Consider the following 22,584-nt stretch of genomic DNA (forward strand, 5'->3'; position numbering starts at 1 on the left):
TATTCGAAGGAAAGTTATAAGCTATTTATTATTAAGATGGGTGATTAATTATTAGGCAAAAATTAAACAGAAAAATATCTAAATGCTAAAATGAGATCCAAGTTGAATATAGGTCAATAAGATAGAGCTCTTGTATCTTTTTTCAATAACTATTATTTTAGTATGTCATAAGATCCTACTTTATAGAGTTATGAAGACAAATATGCCCTAGAATACTGCTCTCAGTGGTCTTCCAGTCAAAGAAAGGGAAGGAGGTAGATGCCATAATATCCATGCCATCCAAAAGAATGCAGCCCTACTACCTTCCTTATTAAGTGGTTGTCATGAATATTAAGTGACCCCATATTTGTACAATGTTTAAAACTATCTGATATATAGTAGTAAACACTATACAAATATTTATTAAATCAATAAGTAAATACATACAATATATGTGCCATAACATAGGCACAGGCAAACATGAAAATTGTAGCTTGATAACAAATGGTTGAAAAGATCCAGGAAGATTTCATAAAGAAGGGATATATGATGGGTGGAAAAACTGACAACAGAACTTATTAAAGTTACTAAAGCAAAAGGAAACACCATTGGTCCAGACATGAACTTGAGATAAATTTGTAAAATCATAAATAGACATAGGAGATGAGTATAGCTTGCAAGATTTGGCTTTAGAAGTGAATTAGGCAGTAGTGGAATGTAGAGGATGCTTTTGTAATATTTGTTAGTATTGTAATATTTGGTGACACTTAAAGGGAGACAAATCCTCTTTGAAGTAATCAACCAATCTTAACCAGAGTCAAATGTGTAGCTATGTATTGATAACAAAGAACTATCATACATGACTTCAGCAATGGTTAATATTGCTGCTTTGCTATTCTTATAAGATAAATTCCTTATAAAATAAGGAATACCTATTTTATAAGAAATATTATATACTTATTTTATAAGGAAAAGCTATCAATAGCTTTTTGTTTGTTTGTTTTTTGCCTTCAAATTAACACGTTTAGTCTTAAAGCTGTTGACTAAAGAACGGCCAATCTGTTTAGCCAACAGTTTCGTAGAACCACCTCCTTTCTCACTCCTTTCCACATCAAGTTTATGGAGAAACACCTAATGGAGAATAAAGGGTCAACTCTAATTTCTTCTCTTAGAGATGAATTTCTCTTTCGATGTTCTATCTCCAGCTCAGACTTTCTCTACTGGTTGACTGGGAGCTGATTGAGGGCAGAGTCCATTACATCTGTTCTTGTAGCCTCAGAATCTAGCCCAGCATCTTAGAGTAAATCCTTAAGAAACTGTGGCTTAGGTTGGCTTGATTGGCTTGGATTGAGTTGGGTTGGACTGGATTGGATCCAAGTGAATAAGAAGTCAAACATTTCCCCTGTTCTTATAATTTTTAAAACAATTTCTTATTTGGGTATAGAGTGAAAAATACATAGAGTATTTTTATCTATAATATATCTTAAATGGTCCCTCTCTATCATCAGTTATTACAAGCTCCTTTGTCTATAGACTACTGTAAAGAGCCTGTATCCAACCAATCAGATTTGATTAGAAAACTAAATATAAATTCATCATGGTAGGCTGATAAATTATAATGAATGAATTCCATCAAGAGGTATTATTACTTAAAGTAAAACTAATTGAAAGTGTAAAGCTTTAAATAAACACTGTTTAAAAATAGCTCATCATGTAGATGTTGTTAAAACCTTGTTGTATCACAAATCTAGAGATGCAGATAGCCTTCTTGAAGAAATATATGAGACTTTTGGTATAATTAGTTCATGTAAAGAGACAGAAAAAACCCTAACTTACCATACACCAAACTGATAGAATAACTGAGTACATTTACATATTTGCATCATGGATACAGATCTTGAAGTGTAAATAATATGCCACATTGAGTTGCTAAGCAACTCTTTCTACCAGGTAGCAAAGTTTTTCCTTAAAAGGACAATCTTACAACAAAGGAATGAGCTGCAAACTCCTGATTTTTAACCAATACTGTTTAAATCCACACACTTTGAATGAATGAAAATTCTAATAGTTCCTTGTAAATGAACAGCTCAGAGTAGCTCTGTCACTTGATTCATTCATTTGCTATATATAACACAATTAAAAAGTGATTTAGAGCTAAGGTAGCAAAGGGGGGAACTTTTAAATTTTATATCTTTCTAGTTATTATCTCACACAATGATTTGGAAAGTCTCACTGAAAATCATATTTGGCCTAAAACAAAATAGACCGTATTATTTGTAACTGAAGACGTTTCTTAAGAGGTTTTCAGATATGTAATTCAACATAGAGTGTCTAGAATCTTCATGGTTATGCTTTCAGCTCTCATGTATTGATAAAATTTATTCTTTATGAGCTCGCTGATACTCGGGGGAAAAAAAGTGTATGTCCTTTATTCCCATTGATTCTCCTTTTGCTGTTTTCTATCTTAGTGGATAGACCTAAGGAGTATTCTGTTGAATTGTTGCAATTAAGTCATAAGACGGAAACAAAGCCTTTTTCTTCCAGACTATATAAGACCTTGGAGACTATGAAGATAGGAGGATTGTTTTTCCAAACGTAAAACAACAGGATAGGCAAGACATAAAGGGCTACCTACCAAATGATTTTATTTATGTCACATTCAGAAAGAGACACAATTAATGTTTGGTCCAGTTAAGATAGTTACTTATCCTTGGGGTCAGGCTTCTTTGATGCTGGTAAATGGTGTGTTTCTGGCTGTGGATGCTGGTTACATGGGTGGGGTCAGTTTGTAAGCATTCACTAGCTATTCATTTATCCTTGGGGTATATGCTATACCTCAATAAAAAGCCCAAATCACCATAAATAAAACAACAGAAACGGGCTCATATTAGTTACAAACCACAGTAGTTGTGTTGTCCCAAATCATAAGCCTGGTTAGCAGCATAACCAGCATTTTGGATCTTCTGCTTCCCTATCTTGTGATTTATTTTTTTCCCAGTCACAAGCTGTGCTAACTTCTGAGGCCCATGACAGCCTGCTGGCAGGAAGCCTGTTAACCTTTCCCTGTGAACTAACACTGTTTGCCATGTTAACAGGCGAGTTGTGTGAGGAGAAGCTGGACTTCTGTGCCCAGGACCTGAACCCCTGCCAACATGACTCCAAGTGCATCCTGATGCCAAAGGGATTTAAGTAAGTCAGAGCTATCTGCGGCTCACAATGCAGGACGCTGTTTTTCTTCAGGGACCTGTCTTCCTCACCTTCCTTTTAGGACCTCACTTCACACCTTTGCTCAGGATGAAAGGAACATCCTCCAGTGTCAGTGGCATTTTTATAAACGTTCCTATACAGCATGGACTTTATTTATTTATTTTTTTTAGTACAGGAGAAAAAATAAAAGACAGCATTTCCATTTGTTTCCTGGCTCTTCCTGGGAAGTCGTGCATGAAATAAAGTAGACTTTTACTGTGTTTACTTAAATGTATTTGAAAGCCAAATAAATTTGTAATATATACTAGGTGCTTAATTATCTGAATGTGAGTTTGTGGTAAGTAGGAAGTTTAGTTGAAAGTGAGATTTTTTTGGCCAGCACCAATTCTTAACTATCTAAGGTGAGGAAGGTAGAGGGACCGACCGTATGTCCCAGGATGCCCGGGGACAGTCCCAGTTTATGCTTATTGTCTCAGCATTGTTATTAATAGTACCCCTTTCACCTTAGATTTGTCTTGTGTGGGATGATAGAACAGACAGTCATTCTAGATAGAGGGCTCCCTCAAGTAAACCCAGATCTTTAAAATTACTTCTTTTTCCTCCTCAGTAATCTTCCTGAAATATGTTTGGTATCAAATTAAATTATTCCTTTGCCACAATCCTGAAATAGTTTAAGAGTCTATCAACAGCAACTTCTCTTCTTAGAGTGGACAGTAGTTTAGAGATCATCTGGTCCAAATTCTTCATTTTAAACATGTGGAACACAGGACCCAGACAGGTCGGTGGCTGTCCAAAGATCTCAAGGTTATTCATTGGCAGACATGGGAGCTGGGTTTTCTATTTCCCAGCTGGGTGATTTTTCGAAAACAGGTTACCTCTAAGATATTTTGTAGTTTATTAACATTACTGTTGGTTTGTTATAGAAGGTAACTTGGATTCTCAGGAATGATACAGTTGGGTTCAAGAGTGGAGCTGTGCTTATATCAGACAACTAGCAAATAGAATGATTTGTTCTTTTACCCAGTATTGATTGAGCACCTACCCTGGGTCAGGGCATGTGGTAATACCACCATCTTATGTAGTGTTTTATAGCTACTCACATTCACATACTTTATCTTCTCAGTAAAATGACCCAGGCATAATTGCCATAGGATTCAAAGAATTAAAGATTGCTTGGGTGGGGAACAGTTTTATAAGATGGGAATTGAGCTGGAACTCTAACATTTTGATAGTTGTCCACTGATTATCAGATACTCTTAAGTTGAATGGGAGGTAGGGTCAGTGTCTCCAGACCTGCCTTTCAGAGATCAATCTGAATAAAATGCATATTCTCATTTTATTTACAGAATATTTTTTATTCACTTTGGTTTAAAATATGGTTTTAGAATATGCAAACACAGTTCTAGAATATACAAATACCGGGGTGCCTGGGTGGCTCAGTCGGTTAAGCATCCAACTCTTGGTTTCAGCTCAGGTCATGATCTAGCAGTGGTGGGATGGAGCCTGGCGTCAGGCTCTGCACTCAGCATGGAGTCTGCTTCTGATTCTCTCTCCCTCTCCCTCCCTCCCTCCCTCTTTCCCTCTCTCTCAAATAAATAAAATCTTAAAAAAAAGAAACAAATGTAGTTCAGTACCCACTGATTCCATTTGATACCTTATTGAAAAAGAAAAGAATATCTTTGATTCTACTTTCCATTATATTTTAGTTTACAGCCCTATGCAAAAACCAGAGGTCTTATTGAAATATTTATTTATACAAGATTCTGCATTGCATTTTGTTCATCCAAGTACTATACGTAAATTATTTTAACTCTTAATGTCTTTGATCTGCCCACAGTTGGAATTTAGCAAAATGAAAATCCACCACTTACAAAAAAAAAAAAAAAAGAAAGGAAGGAAGGAAGGAAGGAAGAAAAGAAGGAGAAAGAAAAAAAAGGAAAAGCCACCACTTACATACATAACAAATATTATAATTTTTCAGAGAAATTCGTCAGGAAAGCAAGTGGTTTTCCAGAACTGCTTATCTGCATTGCACATGTCACAGGGCTTTGTGCATCATAATTACAAGATAAAGAATCCATAGGACTTAAAGGAAACTATTAAAAAAATAAGGGAGTTTGTCTTCAAAAAGATGACTCCTTAATTCAATATCTTCTCTTACCATCGATTAAATTACACACGCAGAAGTGCATCTTACTGGCTTATGGGCAAGCTGATTTGGACACCCATTATTTTCAGCAATAATTTGTGAGCTTGTTTTATAGCTGTATTAGTTTAGCAGAACGCAGGTAAAGTCACGGTGTATGCTGTTACTCTCATATTGTAAGCAACTGCACATTTTGAGAGAGGGAGTTGCAAAAAAGAAAATGGGCTTAAAACCCAAAACTATATGAAGCTGCTGAAGAAAACCTCTACTGACAAATGTTGTTTGGACAAACTGTACTGTTTCTTCAAATTCATTTCCTTATTACTAAGCTACAGAGCTGGTTTTACTTTTCTTGCTTTATTATATACCTCATAAATCTCTTAAATTGCTTTGAGATATTTTTAGACCGTGATATGCCATAAGTAGTATTCAAGCATGCGTCTTTCTTAGTCAGCTGTTGGGCTTTTCCACCAAATAATTTATGCTTTTTGCTTTCTTCATCACTTCTTGGCAGATAATAGAGTTGAAGGAGTGGGAGAGGTTTTATTGATAATACAAACCTTAAGGAATTCTTAATTAAATATTTTCTTCTGTTTTGAAATTTGATCTGAGGAGCAAGAGAAAGACAAAAAAAAAAAAAATGGTGGTCAAAACGTGACTCCAAGTTCTAATGGCTTGAAAAATAGTATTTGTTGAGAAGAGAATATAAAATAGCTCTTAGCCACTGGTGGTGAGTTTGTGGTTCTTTTATCTTTTACTTTGATTTCTTTTCTCAGATAAATAATTCAGAGTGTTTCAAAGCATTTCTTCTTTCTTTTAATGCCTGGCATTTCAGTGGTTCTGCTCACATTAACATTGATGGAAGCTCTCTCCCCAGACTTTGTCCATCTATTTGAGGACGTATTTGGCCACTTAAGATCCATTTAACTTCAGATGTGTTGTTTACTTTGCTGTGTTATGATTTAGTATTAAAACCACTGGCTCTTGAGCAAGCATGCTTCTGCAGTGAGCTCATTTTATTTCCTAATTCATACATGCAGAGCTGAAAGTCTGTTCTCCTCAGAGTCTATATACCCCCATTTATTTTAATTCATCAGCCCTCTGGTAACTCTTAAATCCTGATTTTGCAGTTTTCAGAGAAAACCCTTGGTGTTCAGTAATGTCCACATTCACTTCGGCATTTTTAAATTATCCTCATTCATTTAAATCCTAATGGCTTTGAAATAGAAAACTGGAAAATTAGTTAAGACTAAACCACAAAGACTTTTATAGAATTATGAAGACTTAATAGAATTATTGTTTAAATCCTTACCATTTATTGATCATGCATTATATATCAAACCACTATACTGAGTCTTTTACAGATAGTGTTTTATTTAATCTTTTAACAAACACGTGGAAATTATTTTGTACCGTGAGGAAGACATGAACACCTAGGAGGTTTAAGTAAAGTTAGTTAGGATTGCATAAATGTAGAGATGAAGTCAGGATACAAACCCAGTTCGTGTAACTGCAAAGTCCAAATTCTATAAAGCTAAATAAACTGTAGGTTCCTGGTTTGTTTGTTTTTTTCTAGAGTCAGTGAGCCCTCTCTTAAACCCCAAACAGAAATGCTCATGGAAGCCCAACATGTAAAACTAATAAATCCAACAGGAGAGTGTTGCGGGAGACAGGTGGGAAGCAGGAAGCTGCCAAAAGCCTCCTTCCCTTCTCTGGTCCCTTATCGCTCCCTCAGAGCATCTTTGAAAACCACTGCACCTGCCACGCTGCTTTTTCCTCCAGCAACTATAGAGTGCTTCATCCTTCAGTGGTTAGAAATCCAGGCTCTCTTGCTAGATTGCTTGGGTTTTCTACCTGGCTGTGGCACTTACAAGTTGAATGCCCTTGGGTAAGGTCCTTAACCAGTCTGTCCTTCAGTTCCCTCATATGTCAAGTGAAATAGTGGACCCTGGAGCAGGATTCAACGAGTCCAGGACCTGGAGAAGGATTCAGTGAATCCACATATGCCAAGTGGTTAGAACAGGGCATGGCACGGAGGACGCACTCCAAGAACGCCAGGTGTATATTCTCTCTGGTTCTTCACCGTCGGTGCGGCTGGGACCCCTTCTTCCCTTCTGCCCCTAGAGTAAACAATCGAGCTCAGAGCTGTCAGTGGGATTGACCCCAGGAATTTTTTTTTTTTTTATCAGTTTCCCTGTTCTACTCCATTAGGTCAGCCCAGCTCTGACATAAGGAGTATCTGGACTCATTATGAATTAGGGTGTCCAATGTTGACATAAATTTTTTTTCATAAAATTGTATTTTACTCCAATACATCCCTTCTCTACGAGAAAACAAAACCATTAATTATTTTTAAAATATGTTTAATACTCTTAGTAAATTTTACAACATAGCATTTTTTTTTTTTTTTTTGGTTTCCACTGTTCAGAGGAATCAGAGCAAATGAAAACAGAGGACACTATAGGCAAAAATAGTGGGGACAGAGGGAGGGAGGGGAGAGAGGATGGAGGAGGGAAGGAGGGAGAGGAAGGGAAGGAAGCTGGGGGAGGGGGGAAGGAAGAGGGAGGGAGGAGGGGAGCAGAAAAGCAAACACGAGAGGGAGAAGGGAAGAAGCAAGGATGGGTGGGAAGGAGGAATACAGGCACAATTCTGTGCTCACTGGGATTGTGGATGGACGCCATCGTCATAGTCCTAACCATCCCTCCGACAGATCACAGTGAGAAATCATGGAATAAGTTTCCTAGGCATCCATTCATTCCAGGGCTCTATCACTCTGTTCACGTGAGTTTTGCATTTTTTGCTTTCATTTTCACTTATTTTTATTGAAGTATAGTTGACACACAATGCTACAGTGGTTTTAGGTGTACTCAATAAGTTTGTAAAGACAGTGCCAATTTTTCTAGATGAAATGCAACTGTTTTACTTACTTTGGCTGAGTTGGGTGTGAAACTATGTACGTGCTTGCTCAAACAGGTGCGACTGCACACCAGGGTATGTGGGTGAGCACTGCGACATTGACTTTGATGACTGCCAAGATCACAAGTGTAGAAACGGAGCCCACTGCACGGATGCAGTGAACGGCTATACGTGCATCTGCCCTGAAGGTTACAGGTAAAAGTAGAAACAGAGGTTTGTATTTAGAGTTCAGTCTCACAGAAAGGTTTCAACTCATCTCGGCAATTAAGTAAAAACAATGTGCTGTTGCTCTGTTTTCTTTAGTGGCCTGTTCTGTGAATTTTCTCCACCCATGGTCCTCCCTCGAACCAGCCCCTGTGATAACTTTGATTGTCAGAATGGAGCCCAGTGCATCATCAGGATAAATGAGCCCATCTGCCAGTGTTTGCCGGGCTACCAGGGAGAGAAGTGTGAAAAGTTGGTCAGCGTGAATTTTGTCAACAAAGAGTCTTATCTTCAAATTCCTTCAGCCAAGGTCCGGCCTCAAACGAACATCACCCTACAGGTAAGCTATGGCCGCCCCCCCCCGGAGCAAGAGCTGATTTCATCCTCAACCACCTTCCAGTTCAAATCATCAACATCCATGGTGGTTCAGGAGTGATTTTTTTCTTAAAGAGACAGTTACCATCCTCATAACAAAGAAAATGCTGTGTGAAAAGCTTTATTCTTCTCTCCAACATTTGTGTTTTTCAAAACTACAGGGGAACCAGGTATTTTTATTCACTACTTGATTGTGAAACACAGAGAGAACAACAAAACATGTTTTGTGCTCTGGTGAATGGGGCAGGGGCTCTGCAAGGGGTGGGTGCTTTTCTTAGGAGACCTGAAGGTGAGGAGAGCAGCAGTGAGACCACACCTTGACAAAATATTCAGCCAGTGCCTTTGAACTCTTACGCAGAACCTTTACTAAGTGACATGAGGGCGCCTAGATGGCTCAGTCTGTTAAGCGTCTGCCTTCAGCTCAAGTCATGATCCCAGGGTCCTGGGGTTGAGCCTGCTCAGCCAGGAGTCTGCTTCTCCTTCTGTCTCTCTGTTCCTCCCCCCGGCTTTGGTTCTCTCACTCACTCTCTTTGTCTCTCAAATAAAAAATCTTAAAAAAATAAAAGTGACATGAATTGAACAAACTCAAATGTTATTGTAAGACTTTTCACCAAGTCACCTGTCCCTTTGAGCAAGTTAGACTCGTGCCGAGGAGGTGAGACTAGATGAGGAGTTAGGAATTCAGGACACATGGGGCAGATTGGGGCTGCATGTTTGTTTTTTGTTTTTGTTTTTTTTTTAATCTGGTAAGAAAAACATTTTAATGTATTTTGAATTCAAATGACTTTAGCAGATTTCCTATAGATGCCACCCCTTATTTGGTTTACCCTGACACCCCAGTACCATGAGGAATGGGACTCAGGAAGACAGACAGGCTTTCTTTAAAAAGCCTGTCTCCCTCCCTTCCAACATTTGCCTCACCAGATTGTTACGAGAAGGTACCTAGCAGGGTTCAGGTGTAAGTCCCAATTTTTACCAAACTGGTCCTTTAAAAGCCCAAAAAGGCCAAAAAGCAGGAGAAAAACAGAGATTTTCTCCTGTTCATGCCCTCACAGTGATGAATAGGAGCAAAAAGACCGGGTAAATGAAAACCTCCAGCAGAGAAAGTTTTAGGTACGTCCCAAGGTATTTCCTTAAGTATCTGTTACTGGTTTTGTTTTTTAATTCTTTATGAACTTATCTGCATCAAAATAATTTAGGAACAGGTCACCTTTCAAGTCCTCATTTCTGTCTGCCTTGCATTGTTACTTTCTCACAGCCATAAGGGAAAAATCAGCTAAGAGTAAAAACTCTGCACCGAGCAGTCTGGCTTCTTTTTGGTGACTGTGCATCCTACTAATGTCAGGGTTACTTCCTACCAGATTGCCACAGATGAAGACAGCGGAATCCTTCTGTATAAGGGCGACAAGGACCATATTGCCGTCGAACTGTACCGGGGACGGGTCCGTGCCAGCTACGACACCGGCTCACACCCGGCTTCTGCCATTTACAGGTGAAGGTCTCTCAGTAACTGGTAGAGGTGAAAAGTGGTTCAGTGAGAAGCCGTGGCTCCTCTGTTATTCTGTAATGGCGAGAGGAGGGAATAATTGGGCTATAGCAGCCATTATGATAAGTGTATTACTTAGAGGCCTGGCAGGAACAGATGTCATGCTCAAGTTGGATCATGGAGGAGAGATTCTCAAGGGGACTTCTTATAAAGATTGTTAGCGTACAGTAACTGGGGGGACAGTAACGAGGGATACAGCTACTCCCCCCCCATGCTTGAAGGGGTGAGTGGGGGCAGCAGTTATGGAAATCCATGCTCAGAATAGGACTTGTGTCTCTGACTGCCTGGCAGCCGCTGTGACCTTCAGCGAAGGGATGAAGTCAGTCCTCAGAGAAGGCACCGGGGTTTTTAAATATCCAACCTCACTCTTCTTCTGCCCGACATGGCCCTGCCTGGGCTCCCCTTTGACCAAATCGGATTCCAGAAAAAAAGAAATCCGCTGATTGCAATAATATAGTTTGCTCATGAGCCTCCCAGGGCCCAGAGCAGGGTGAAGACAGGTGGAGAGTAGCTCTAGAGAAGAACCTGCAAGATACCCAGTACAGTGAGTCATTTAACATTACCTTTCATGCAACGCATATTTACTGAACACCTACTATGTGCCAGGCACGGATCCAAGCTTTAAGGAGCAAAGACCTTGCTCTTAGGGAGATTACACAGAAGAAGCCAATGGACACATACGATATGTGATTGGCAATGTTATTTAATTTGCAAGTTTTCTAATAATGTAATAAGATTGATGATATTTTGAAGTTATGAAAGGAGTGGTATTCATGGGACATAAATTTTGCTGGAATGGGACATAAATTTTGCTGGAAATGTGCTTTTTGCATAAGATTAACCTTCAGAGCCTTCTGTTGGATCTCAACAACAGTTCACTATCATCTTACACCAAGTTACCTAGTTTACTTATCCACCTGTAGAAGTAACTGACACCAGTTAGAGCAAGGTCACCAAGTCATATACGGTCAGTTTCTTTTCAGGCAGGTAGCTTAAATAAACTAATCAGGCCAGTTACTAGAGAAGAATATGTTCTCATCATTTGACTCTTGAAAAGATCTAACTTAAAAAGTTACATTGAGGTTGGTAACATAACAGGAGCCTTTGTGTCTGGAGTGAACTAAACGCAAACTTTTGTCAAAACAGGGCCAGACTACATCCACACAGTTCTCCCTGAATGCTGCCATGGGAAAATGTGGGCTCCAGTTTTACCAGAACTCTTATTTTTCAAGGAAAGGCATAAATTTGGATTTTTTTTATATAAAGTATTCCATCCTTTAAGTATTGATTGACATTTTTGTTAAATACCGTATGTGGTGAACAAAATGCATCTGTAAGCCAAACATGATCGGCAACAAATTTCGGGGCATTGACTAGGACATAAAGTTGGAGAAACTGGCCTCTACATTATTGATGTATATATTGATGTGCTTCAAAAGCCTTCTCATCCTATTTGAGACTTTATAACAGTTCCAGGAAAGTAGATTCCAATTGGTGAGTCCTTTTGGTGGTGAGCTAACCCACTTGGGAATATATAGAGCATGGAAACAAACACATAATTACTGGTTTCCAAATGGAATATGAATTTCATCTCCAAGTGGTGATGAATTAATGCCAACATTTTAGATATTGCTAGGCCTTAAATTATGTAGCCTCAATTTGTTTCAGTCCATCAAAAAGTTTCGGAATATTGATTTTGTGCTCCATTTTTTTTTTTTTTTTTTTACTTTTTTGTTCTATTATATGCAACAGAAGAGCATAGAACTCTCTGAAACCATAGTAAAGGTTCTTGAGGTTGGCTTATTAAAGTTAGTGTTCACATAAAATATACTTAAAATGTTTCTAGATAAGTTGTAGAAACCCACATGATTATATCACAATGAGAAGTTACCATAAAGAGCTTGTTTTGAGTTTATATTCTTAACCATTTTTGCCTAACAAACAGTACAGCGCACCATGGGATGTTTACAAAAAAAGAATAATATCACATGGCACACTTTTCATTATGAACCAGAAGTCTACTTCTCTGTTTGCAGATCATCTAATGGAGACATCTTGGTTTATGGTTTATGGCACAGAAACCAAGAAAAGTTATCACATTATTTTTAAGGAAAAGAAAAGCAGCAATTACCTAGGACTTAGGTAGAGAGATGATTGATTGATATGGATTATGTATATAAAATGTGCATATTACATATAGATATATAGATATAGATATATTCATACACCATTATGAAATAGAAAAAATGCTTCTTTGAAATAGAAGCTATAGAGAAAAATTAAATTATTTCAACACACTAGGAGATTTAACCTTTGACAAGTAAAAAAACATAGTGGCTAAGATATGTTTTCAGACCTAGGCTTGGCCAATTACTAGTGGATAAACTTGGAGCAGATACTTAATCTTTCTGTGACTCAGAAATCCTGTCTATAAATAATAATACAGCACATACCTGGTTAGGTCCCTCTGAGGATGAAATTCCAAACTCAGCTCCATGCTCATTTCTCCACTCACATTGTCCTCATTCTCATCTATGTTATAGCAAGACAGGAAAATTTTTCTGGTATCTCTTTCTGGAGTATAGCAGAGGACTTCTAGCCTTATACCATAACACGAGAAGTACAGGTTGTTTACATCGTCTATAGAGCGCTGTTTGAAAATAACTATCCAGATTACAAATATACTCCTTGACCTCTGAAATCCCCTTTCTGGGAATTTATGCTACAGATAGACCTGAAGATAATTGATATGTGCACATGTACTCACCGTGGCATTGCTTGTAAAAACAAAAGTTAGGAAACAGCCCAAGTTTCCATCTAAATAAACTATGGTACATCCACACAATGGAATGTACTGTTAAAAAGTAAAGGGAAGGAGGGAGGGAGGAAGGAGGGGAAGGAGGGGAAGGAGGAAGTTCTCAGTCGGTTGAGCGGCTGCCTTCAGCTCAGGTCATGATCCCGGGGTCCTGGGATCGAGCCCTGTGTCAAGCTCCCTGCTCAGCGGAGAGCCTGCTTCTCCCTCCCCCTCTGCCTGCCTCTCTGCCTACTTGTGCTCTCTATCTCTCTGTCAAATAAATAAATAAAATCTTTAAAAAAAAAACAAAAACAAAAACAAAAATTGAATAGAAAAGAGCAGATGCTTTAAAGACAGCCTGCCTTGATTCAGTCTCAGCTCTGCCATCGATTCACTGCGTGCCATGAGTAAATTGCATAAGCTCTCTGGGTATACCATTTACCCTGGTAAATGGGTATAGTAAATCATAGTTCCATCTTTGTAGGATTGTAGTAAGAATTTTATGATTTGATACACAAGAAAATATTTAGAACAACACATACCAAATAGTAAACAATGCTAGCTATTAGGATCATAAAGTTAGAATGTCCAAAATGTAGTTCATTTCCTTTGCTTCACCCAAACCCATGTCCCTGTCATTCCTAATTTCATTGAGAAGCAGCACCATCTTCTTGGGCACATAAGTGTAATGGAGTTATTCTTACTCTTTTTCTTTCCTTTACCTCCAACTTGAAATTTGTTCCAAGTCTTAACTCTGCTCCTACTATTTTCTGGTATTTATTCAAATGCCTCTGACCTGGCTCAGGACTTACTAAAATGTGACCTCTGATGACAGATATTACCTCTCCATCATTATAGAGAAACCCATCAATAACATGTTGCCATCAGCTTCCCATAAATTGCTTAACCATTATTATGTTTGGTTGAATTAAATGTTCGAATCTTGATGTGTTTCTGTTTTACATAACATTATTAAAAGTACACTAATGTTTTAAAAGGGAGTATTTTTACATATGCTTACACCAGAGAATTTGTTCAGTTTAATGGCATGATTTTATGTTATATAACATTGACTTTAGTGAAAACTCATTTTCCAAATTGTGCATTATTTAATGTGCTGTTGGAAAATTGCTTATGGGAATAATTTTGTGTATCAGGTGTGTCTTTTCAGTTGCCTGGTTACTCTTCAACATGGATGGAGATGGATTTTGTTTATTTTAGTAAATGAAATCTGATAAAATTAGGGGAAAATAATTCTACATTAAGTTCTGTATTTTTTTATTTTTTTATTTTTATTTTTTAAAAGGCTTCATTTTAGATGCCTTTAGATTTCAGTGTGTTAAATGAATTGATGTGAGAACCATGATTTCATGGAATTATGTCTAGAGAAAGTACTTAACACAGCTTTAAGTGTGTTTAAGAGAACCCAAGATGTAGTAATTATTCCTTCTTCCCAGTACTGAAGTAGCATGTGCACATTTTCTCATTTTATTTCTTCTATCGGACAGAAGTCCAACATTTCTTACAGACCTGCATAGTGCTCACAGACCTGCTCACTGCAGGCAGTGGTGAGAAGCTATTGTTTTCCAATAACGTGCGTCAAAATCGCCCAAAAAGTGTGTTAAAGAACAGATGACTGGTCCACCTCTCGTTTCTGATTCAGATCTTGGATGAGCCCCCAAAGTTTTTCATTGTTACAAGTTCCCAGGTGATGCTCTGGTCACGGGAGCACAATTTGAGAACCACTTGTAGAAAAGGAATATATTTGAGCTGTGCTCTGAGAGGCAGTGGTGTGCATCTCTTCCCATATCCAGAGTCCAAGACCTCATGCTTGAGGTTGGCCTTGAAACCAGCCCTGCTGGGAATACGTCCACCACTGAGGTCCACAAATGCTACAAGTCCGGGCTCTTTTTCTTATCTCAGAGAGCCAGTTGTTATATATTTGCCAGCATCCTGCTGTCTGAGGAATCAGCAAAAACAGAGATGACATAAGCTACTTAACAAGTGAATAAAGTAGAATATCACACACATGCCGAATTTTTATAGTGCTTAGCGAATAGCATAAAGAGCAACTTGGTAATAATGCCATGAACGAATGACAGCCCTCAGATAGGGGTGGAGTGACACATTTTTTTTCTCAAGTAGACTAATAATTGCCCTTCAGAGTGACTTTTTTTTTTCATCTAAATAGGCAGAAACTTTAAAAAAAATTAATAAAAATGGCATGCTTCTTTCTTTAGATTCAGATTAATGTAATTTTCCAAACCAAACAGCTTCTTTGGAAACACGGTCAATGACTGTTTAACAATGAGGAAATCAGGCTTCCAGTTATGGGATGAGTAAGTCATGGGGATAAGAGGCACAGTGTGGGGAGTATAGTCAGTCTTACTATAATTACGTTGTGTGGTGACAAATGGTAGCCGCACTTGTGAGTACAGCATAATGTTTAGAGTTGTTGGATTACTGTTTTGTACACCTGACACGAATGTAACATTGTGTCAACTAGGCTTCAGTTTTTAAAAATTAATTAACATTTTTCAATGTGGAAATGAGATGAACCATCTTACAGAGGGGAGGACTGTACCATGCATTGAACAGATTTGGTATTTAGGGAACAGTACAACATCAGGGGACTTATCCCTGCCAATTGTTAGGTTTGGTTGGCTATATAGTCTCTGGGTTATGCAATTTACAGGTTTACATTAAAAAAAAAAAGGAGGAGGAGGGGGCGGAGGAGGAGGAAGCAGAAGAAGAGAATTGAGTCTCATTGGAGAGATAGACAATAGAATATCCTCGGTCTCATGTCCAAGACACACACTCAGCCATTCTTGGGATGCCATATGGGAAGGCAGCACTGTTTGCCAGCTTTGGAACTTTGAGCAAGTTACTTCACCTCTTAGCACTTCCATTTCCTCCCCTAAGCAGTTGGAATCGTACCTGTTTTTCACATGTGGCTGGGAGAATTGGAAGTAACAAACATAAAGCCCCTGCTGCCGTGCTAGGCACAGAGTGGGCTCACAGTAATTGGTGATGTTGCGAGTTTATGGCTATTCTTGATGCTCAGATATCCAGATAATGAAGAATAAATGCAAATGTTATTGCCTTACGTGGGACTCTTACTGTATGTTCAAATGTACAAGTCCCTTTTTATTTTAGTGCATTTTTATTTAAATGAGGTAATTTGCCTCAAAAGTACTTATTAAAATGTAACTTGACTTGATCCATCAGTCATGTTGTAAAACATCCTTTTGAAAACTCTTATGCACATGCAATTAATACCTTTAATCTCCTTTGACCTCCTATTCCTTTTGATTTGAATAGGTAGGCAGGGAAATGTTGTATTACCATCCCCATTTCACCTCATCCGGGAGCTAATCAAAATGAGATGACCAGTTGAATTTGTCTGGTGTCTGACAGAATATGCCAACAGACACTTTGAATTTTTAAGGTGAAAAGCTAGAGCTCACATAAGCCAAGTGAACTGCTTCTCTTTATTAAACTACTGAATTACCTTAAGATTTATGCCTGAGACAGAATTATAAAAATGCCACTGTTGATGTGTCCTGCATAAAGAAAGAAAGAAAATCAGAGGCAAGTTAGAGCCCCTCTTCTTTTAATCCCTGAGTTTTTAAGCTCTTTTTCTATAGCCAACCACAAGACCAAGCTTTGTTTTCATACATCCACTTAGAAATTCAAGAAACCAAAATCTCCGCTAATAGGTAAGTGTAGTAAAACTAAATACATAATAGTGGCAATAAATTCAATGTACATTCCCAGGGGGAAAGGCTCAGTGTTAAGTGGTTCACTTGCAACTCTCCTGAGTCATCAACTGTATAGTTCCCTGGGGAGTAGTGAAAGAGAGCTTATCAATACTTCTCAGAAACCAAAAGGATGTTATGCACTGTGAGTGGTTAGGTAGGAATGACCGTGATAGACTGTAAAATTGAGGATGGTTCAGTTGTATCATGTAACAACTGGTGTGTCAACCGCTGCTTTTATTTTAAAGAACATATAGGCAAAGGATTTCTGGACATCCCCTGGTTAATCTCATGCTTTAGAAGGCAGCATGAAACACCGATTTTAGAATATTCTTAGTTCGCAAATATTCTCTTTAGGCCCATACACATGCTATCATCCTAAAACACAAAGAGTCTAAAAATATTAACTTTGTAATACTTTTCTGTCAGAAGCCATGGTGAGGCCTCATTTAATTCCAGGGAAATATAAATGGAATCAGGCTTAGTGATAACTCTGGCCAAGTTCAGGAATGATCAGATTAGACATTTAAAACTTTGGGAAGGAAAAACATCTAATCAGTCTGAATTTCACTTATAATTGGGAAAATAGAATCCAAATCCATGTTTGAAGTCTATATACCTTATAGGCATTCTCATAACCTCCAAACACTTATTATGAAATTATTACCTTTTTTTTTTTTTTACAATTCCATGATTTCTGGTAAATATACCAATTTGTGCAACCATCATATAAGGTTATTTTCCATAGAACTTTATTCTTGGGCTATTTGGGAGAAAAATCACCTATTAAAGGCTTGTTAGTGGTGAGAACACATGCCATTGGTATAGTACTAGGTACTTTTCAGGTTTTTTTATTGTAAAAGTGGTGCATAATAATTAAAAACACATACTCTAGAAACAGAGATTCTGGCTTCAAATCTCATTAGCCACTGGCTGTGTCATGTTGAGTACCCTAAGTGCCCAACTCTTAGGGCTGTTGTGATTCTTAATGACTTAAGACACATAAAGTTCTTAGAACACTACCTGGCCTATAGTATGTCCTATGTGATTCTTTGGTCTTAGTATTTTCATTTCCCTGATGAGGAAAATGACACAGAGAAAAATGTCCTAAAGTCACACTAATGCAGTGTCACACTAATCCAATGTCACACATCTAATGACACTTGGGACAGGCTGAACAAGATGTACCTCCCAGCATTGCCTTTAGGATATGGCTACTGAAAAAATCCAAATTTTTAAATAAAATGCATATTTTAGATATCCTTCCCTAAGTATGCTTGAAGCCTCTTGACTATAACTGTAAACCAGTTAGTAATTACTAAAAAACTCTATGTTATTCTTGGGGCACCTGCGTGGCTTCGGGTCCAGAGACTCTATCCCTGGGTCCTGGGATCGAGCCCTGCGTCAGGCTCCCTGCTCCGTGGGAAGTCTGCTTCTCCCTCTCCCACTCCCCCTGCTTGTGCTCACTCTCTCGCTGTCTCTCTCTGTCAAATAAATAAATAAAATCTTTAAAAATAAATAAATAAAGTAGCTTACTCTGTTGTACTGCATCAAAGCACTGTCATTAGTGATGACATACCAAGATTGATGGTCAAGACCAGTGTGAGACCAAGAAACCATATTCCAGTACAAATGGCCTTTTCTTTGCAAATCTAAAGGAAAAAAGAGGTCCCGTTAATATTTATGATTTAATCAAGGTCGATGTTCATAGAGCAGTCCTTTAAAACCACTTACATGCTATATATGATCACAAAGGAAAAGCAGTTGGTCACCCCTCTCTCTATATATATCTTCATTTTAATATTTTACTTAAAACTTTAGTAACTTGAACAAGATATGCCCCCAAAGAAGTTATTCTATTTCTGCCAGCCTTTAGCATTATTTTATAATTCATATCAAAAAGAAAGCTAACTAATTTCTTCCTGAAGATACTGAAATAATACTGGATTATTTATGTGATGACGGTGGTAGTGATGGTGATACTGATATCTAACACTTAACTTTGCACTTTCTATATCTGGATGTTTCACTTTGCACTTCTTAAAAATCATTTCATAGAGACCTCAAATTAATCATCAGAGGGAGAAATATTTATTAGCCTTAACTGAAGAGAAGACTGAAGTGTGTAAGCAATTCAGTAACTTATCTAAGGTGAAGACATTTCATAAATGCAAGACCAGGATTCAAATCCAGGTTTATCTGACTCCAAAATCTGTATGCGTAACAATTAGTTGATATTCCCATCCAGTATCTTCCCTTAGAAGACAGTCCTATTTAAGACCACTGACAGTTGGTATGCAACTTTATTTAGTAAATGATTTTCATGCATTTTGTTTCCTCTGTTGGTTTTACTGGTATAAAGTGTTGGGATAATTAAATTTGTAGAGGGTAAAAATATTGATTGGCATATTAATATTTATCATTTAAAAAAGATGATATCTGAGACAGGTTATCAAAGATCCCTGTACATGTGGACTCTTACAACCACTTAGGACCAGCGAACTTCAGATGTTTTCACAGTTCTGCAGAATGGTTTATACTGTGGTCGAATCACGAAAACCTTTTTAATCTCTGTTGGCAAACAAAGGAATATTATTAGACACCTGTGGTGAGAACCACACAGAAATGTCAGTACATTTTTCTATTATTTTCCGGGCTTGCCCTATTTGCAAATTTAAGTATCAGCACCCAGAAATTTAAGCCATCGTCTTATGGAGGGAATACTAGGTATTCACAGTTTCTCTATCCTATGCTCCCGTATTTCCATGTTTGAGCCTTTTTGTTTCAGACTTCCTAGTCAATATACCAGTATATTAGCTGTTTAATATTCACTATTTATTTTTGACCCCAACTTCCATTTTGCCGTATTTTTGCCTCCATGGTGAGAGGTAAGTATATCCCTGACACTGCTGTGTATGGATCCCATTTTCTGCGTTGGTCCCGTGCTCTTCTTTGCCTGCTGCTAACACTCGTGTTAGATTTATAACCAGACTTCAAAGCCATATGGCACCTTCCTGCTAATCATGCCCAACTTCCTCTTATTTTCAATCCCCATTTTTCATTTACCTCAGTTTCTTCATCTTTTTGTTTTTATCCATTTTATGAATTTCCATAAGCCCTCTCAAATTTTAGAATGACTGTTAGACCTGGCCCTGGAAGAATATGATTGGATAGTGATTAAATGTACCCATTTCCACTTCTCCCAATAGGAAAACAAGCTTAATTGGTATCCATTCCTAAGAAGTAGAAACTGATTGTATCTCCCTGAAATATCTTCTATTTTTAAGTCATCTATTGGTCTTTATCTTTATTAATTCTAGGTAGGTGTATCTTTTCCTAAGAAGTGCTTATTGGAGTTTGTATTTTAACTTCTTTGGGTTAATAAAAGGAAAACTGAAGCATCAGCTAAGTTACTTTTCCTTTGTAGCGTGGAGACGATCAATGATGGAAACTTTCACATTGTGGAGCTACTTGCCCTGGATCAGAGTCTCTCCCTCTCCGTGGATGGAGGGAGCCCCAAAATCATCACCAACTTGTCAAAGCAGTCCACTCTGAATTTTGACTCTCCCCTCTATGTAGGAGGTAAGATCTGTTCCAAATCCAGTAAGTCCCCAAAAACCCTGTGATTCTCATCCTAGACTAATTCTGAAATTGTTGATCCCTGGTGTCATGGCCGTCGACCCATAGTGATCAATCACTAAAAGATGGACAGCAAGGATAGAAAAGAGCGAGCGCTGGATGTGTGTTAAGAGACCTGTTTTGTGTCTGTCTCAACCTATTAATAACCAATGTCATGGTTGGACAGGTTCTTGTGGTTCTTGTGATGACTGCAAAGTACCCATCAGCAATAAGCATCAGGAAACTTTGAAGAAAAACTAGAGGTTTATTACTTACAAGACCTGAAAATTATACAGCACACCTGTGGCCACACAGCGAGCTCTTAAGGAAAAAGAGAGTGAGTGAGAGAGCGCATGTGTGAGAGCAAGAACACACAGGCCTGGAGTGCTGCTTTTATTGTGTCATGCTAGAAAGAAAAAGAAAAAAGTTCTGTCAGATCTTACCATCTAGATTGTCTGTGCTACCGGTTGCCAACTCATAGATGGTAGGAATAATTATTAACAAAATCAAATGATGAATGAATGAATGAATGAACAAATGAATTAAATATTCAGCTTGTATTGGGGTAACAGGAAGTACTTATGGTTAGCTAAGACATTAAGGTGAGTGCACAAAACAGAGGGTTGGGAAGGTGGACTACGGGTTGGAATGATAGAGTGAAGATTCTGGACTTTATTTGTAACCAACCAGAAGGCAGTTGAGGAACAGGTGAAGAACAGAGATGTGGGCAATGTTCTGAAGGAGCCCAGAGGAGAGGACCCACAACGGAGAGAGCTTTCCTCTATTGGGGGAAAGGAGGGGAAATGGAAACTGGAGATCCAGAATTTCAGTTTCCAGGCAAAGGAGCAAGAAAGCATATGATGTTGAATTGAGTAGCATTGAATTAAATCACATTGGATTGAGGTGAATTGAGTGATAAAATTAACTCATTTTACAGAGACGTAAGCTGAGGTTCCTGCGCAGGTCAGTGTAACTGATTTGCTCAGCAGGACAGGCATTTGCACAAAGTTTGCACTAATTTTCTGCAAAATAGTAACCTTGGGATTCTACATATCTATGTTATCCCTTCAGAGACTTCCTTGAAAGCATTTTTGGAATTGTCCTGAAAGTCCAAAGCACTTCTGTATTTTTGTAATTTTCAGCATTTGAAGATCTTAACATTTTGAAAGAATTTTGGATTTTTAGAAACCATTAAAAATCTTGGTTCAGTTCCATAAATATTTATTTAGTACCTACCATGTGCTGGAAACAAAGTCAACATACATATAAGGGTTACAACGTTGAAAAAGAAATAGCCCTCCTTTGCCCAGGGGAGTGGGAAAAGCCGACATGTCTTCAAGGAACCATAGTGCATTGGAATAAAAGTATTGCATACTAAGTCTGCTCAGCAAGTTAACTGATCTCATTGCTTCATGGGAATCACAACTAAGAGATGCATTTAAAAACAAGCCTCCATTTCTTGCCTGCACTACTGTTAACAGCCATTCCATTGGGATGGGTAAAGCAAGTCACACATAGATATACCTGTGGTTTGAAAGAAAAGAAATTATACTCACTGAACACATTTGATTTGTCCAACACAATGCTTCTTTACAGTCTTAATCCTCAGAGACTTTAGGCACCAGGTATGATTTTTTGTTTCATGATCCCGAAGGGACAGCCACAAGGACTTTACAAAACGTGTCCAAGTTCACAGAGCTATGAAGTAATAGAGACCTCATTTGAGTCCAGGTCTGGTCTGTCTGACCCCAAAGCCATCTGTCTGCATTTCCACTCACTTTTTAACATAGAGCAGAAAGGGAAGCAATCTAGGTTTTGTGGCTTTTTGTTTATTTCTGGACTTGTCCTTCACTTGATTTATTGTGCTTTCATCAGAAACAATTTCACTGAATCTTGTAAAACTCCTTTATGATGCAGTGAGGAGGGGTGGGGGGACCCTACAAAATGGGAGTGCTTAGGTCAGAACATTTCTCAAAAAAGGAAAAAAAAAAAAAAAAAGCTTTACATTCCAAACTGAAAAGTGCCAATCTTTCTTAGGATA

General features: G+C 38.1%; 1 protein-coding gene across 4 annotated transcripts in view; it reads left to right on the forward strand.

The window, feature by feature from the left end:
- The window catches only part of SLIT2 (slit guidance ligand 2), a 360,826-nt gene that overhangs the window by 332,502 nt on the left and 5,740 nt on the right, over positions 1–22,584 (forward strand). For all 4 annotated transcript variants that reach the window (XM_027599650.2, XM_027599652.2, XM_027599651.2 and 1 more), the window contains 5 exons: positions 3,075–3,168; positions 8,306–8,443; positions 8,552–8,792; positions 10,189–10,319; positions 20,353–20,507. In XM_027599650.2, coding sequence (XP_027455451.1) covers positions 3,075–3,168; positions 8,306–8,443; positions 8,552–8,792; positions 10,189–10,319; positions 20,353–20,507 — 759 coding nt within the window. The remainder of the gene's footprint in view (positions 1–3,074; positions 3,169–8,305; positions 8,444–8,551; positions 8,793–10,188; positions 10,320–20,352; positions 20,508–22,584) is intronic.

This window comes from Zalophus californianus, chromosome 2 (genome assembly GCF_009762305.2).
Source record: "Zalophus californianus isolate mZalCal1 chromosome 2, mZalCal1.pri.v2, whole genome shotgun sequence".
NCBI lineage: Eukaryota > Metazoa > Chordata > Mammalia > Carnivora > Otariidae > Zalophus > Zalophus californianus.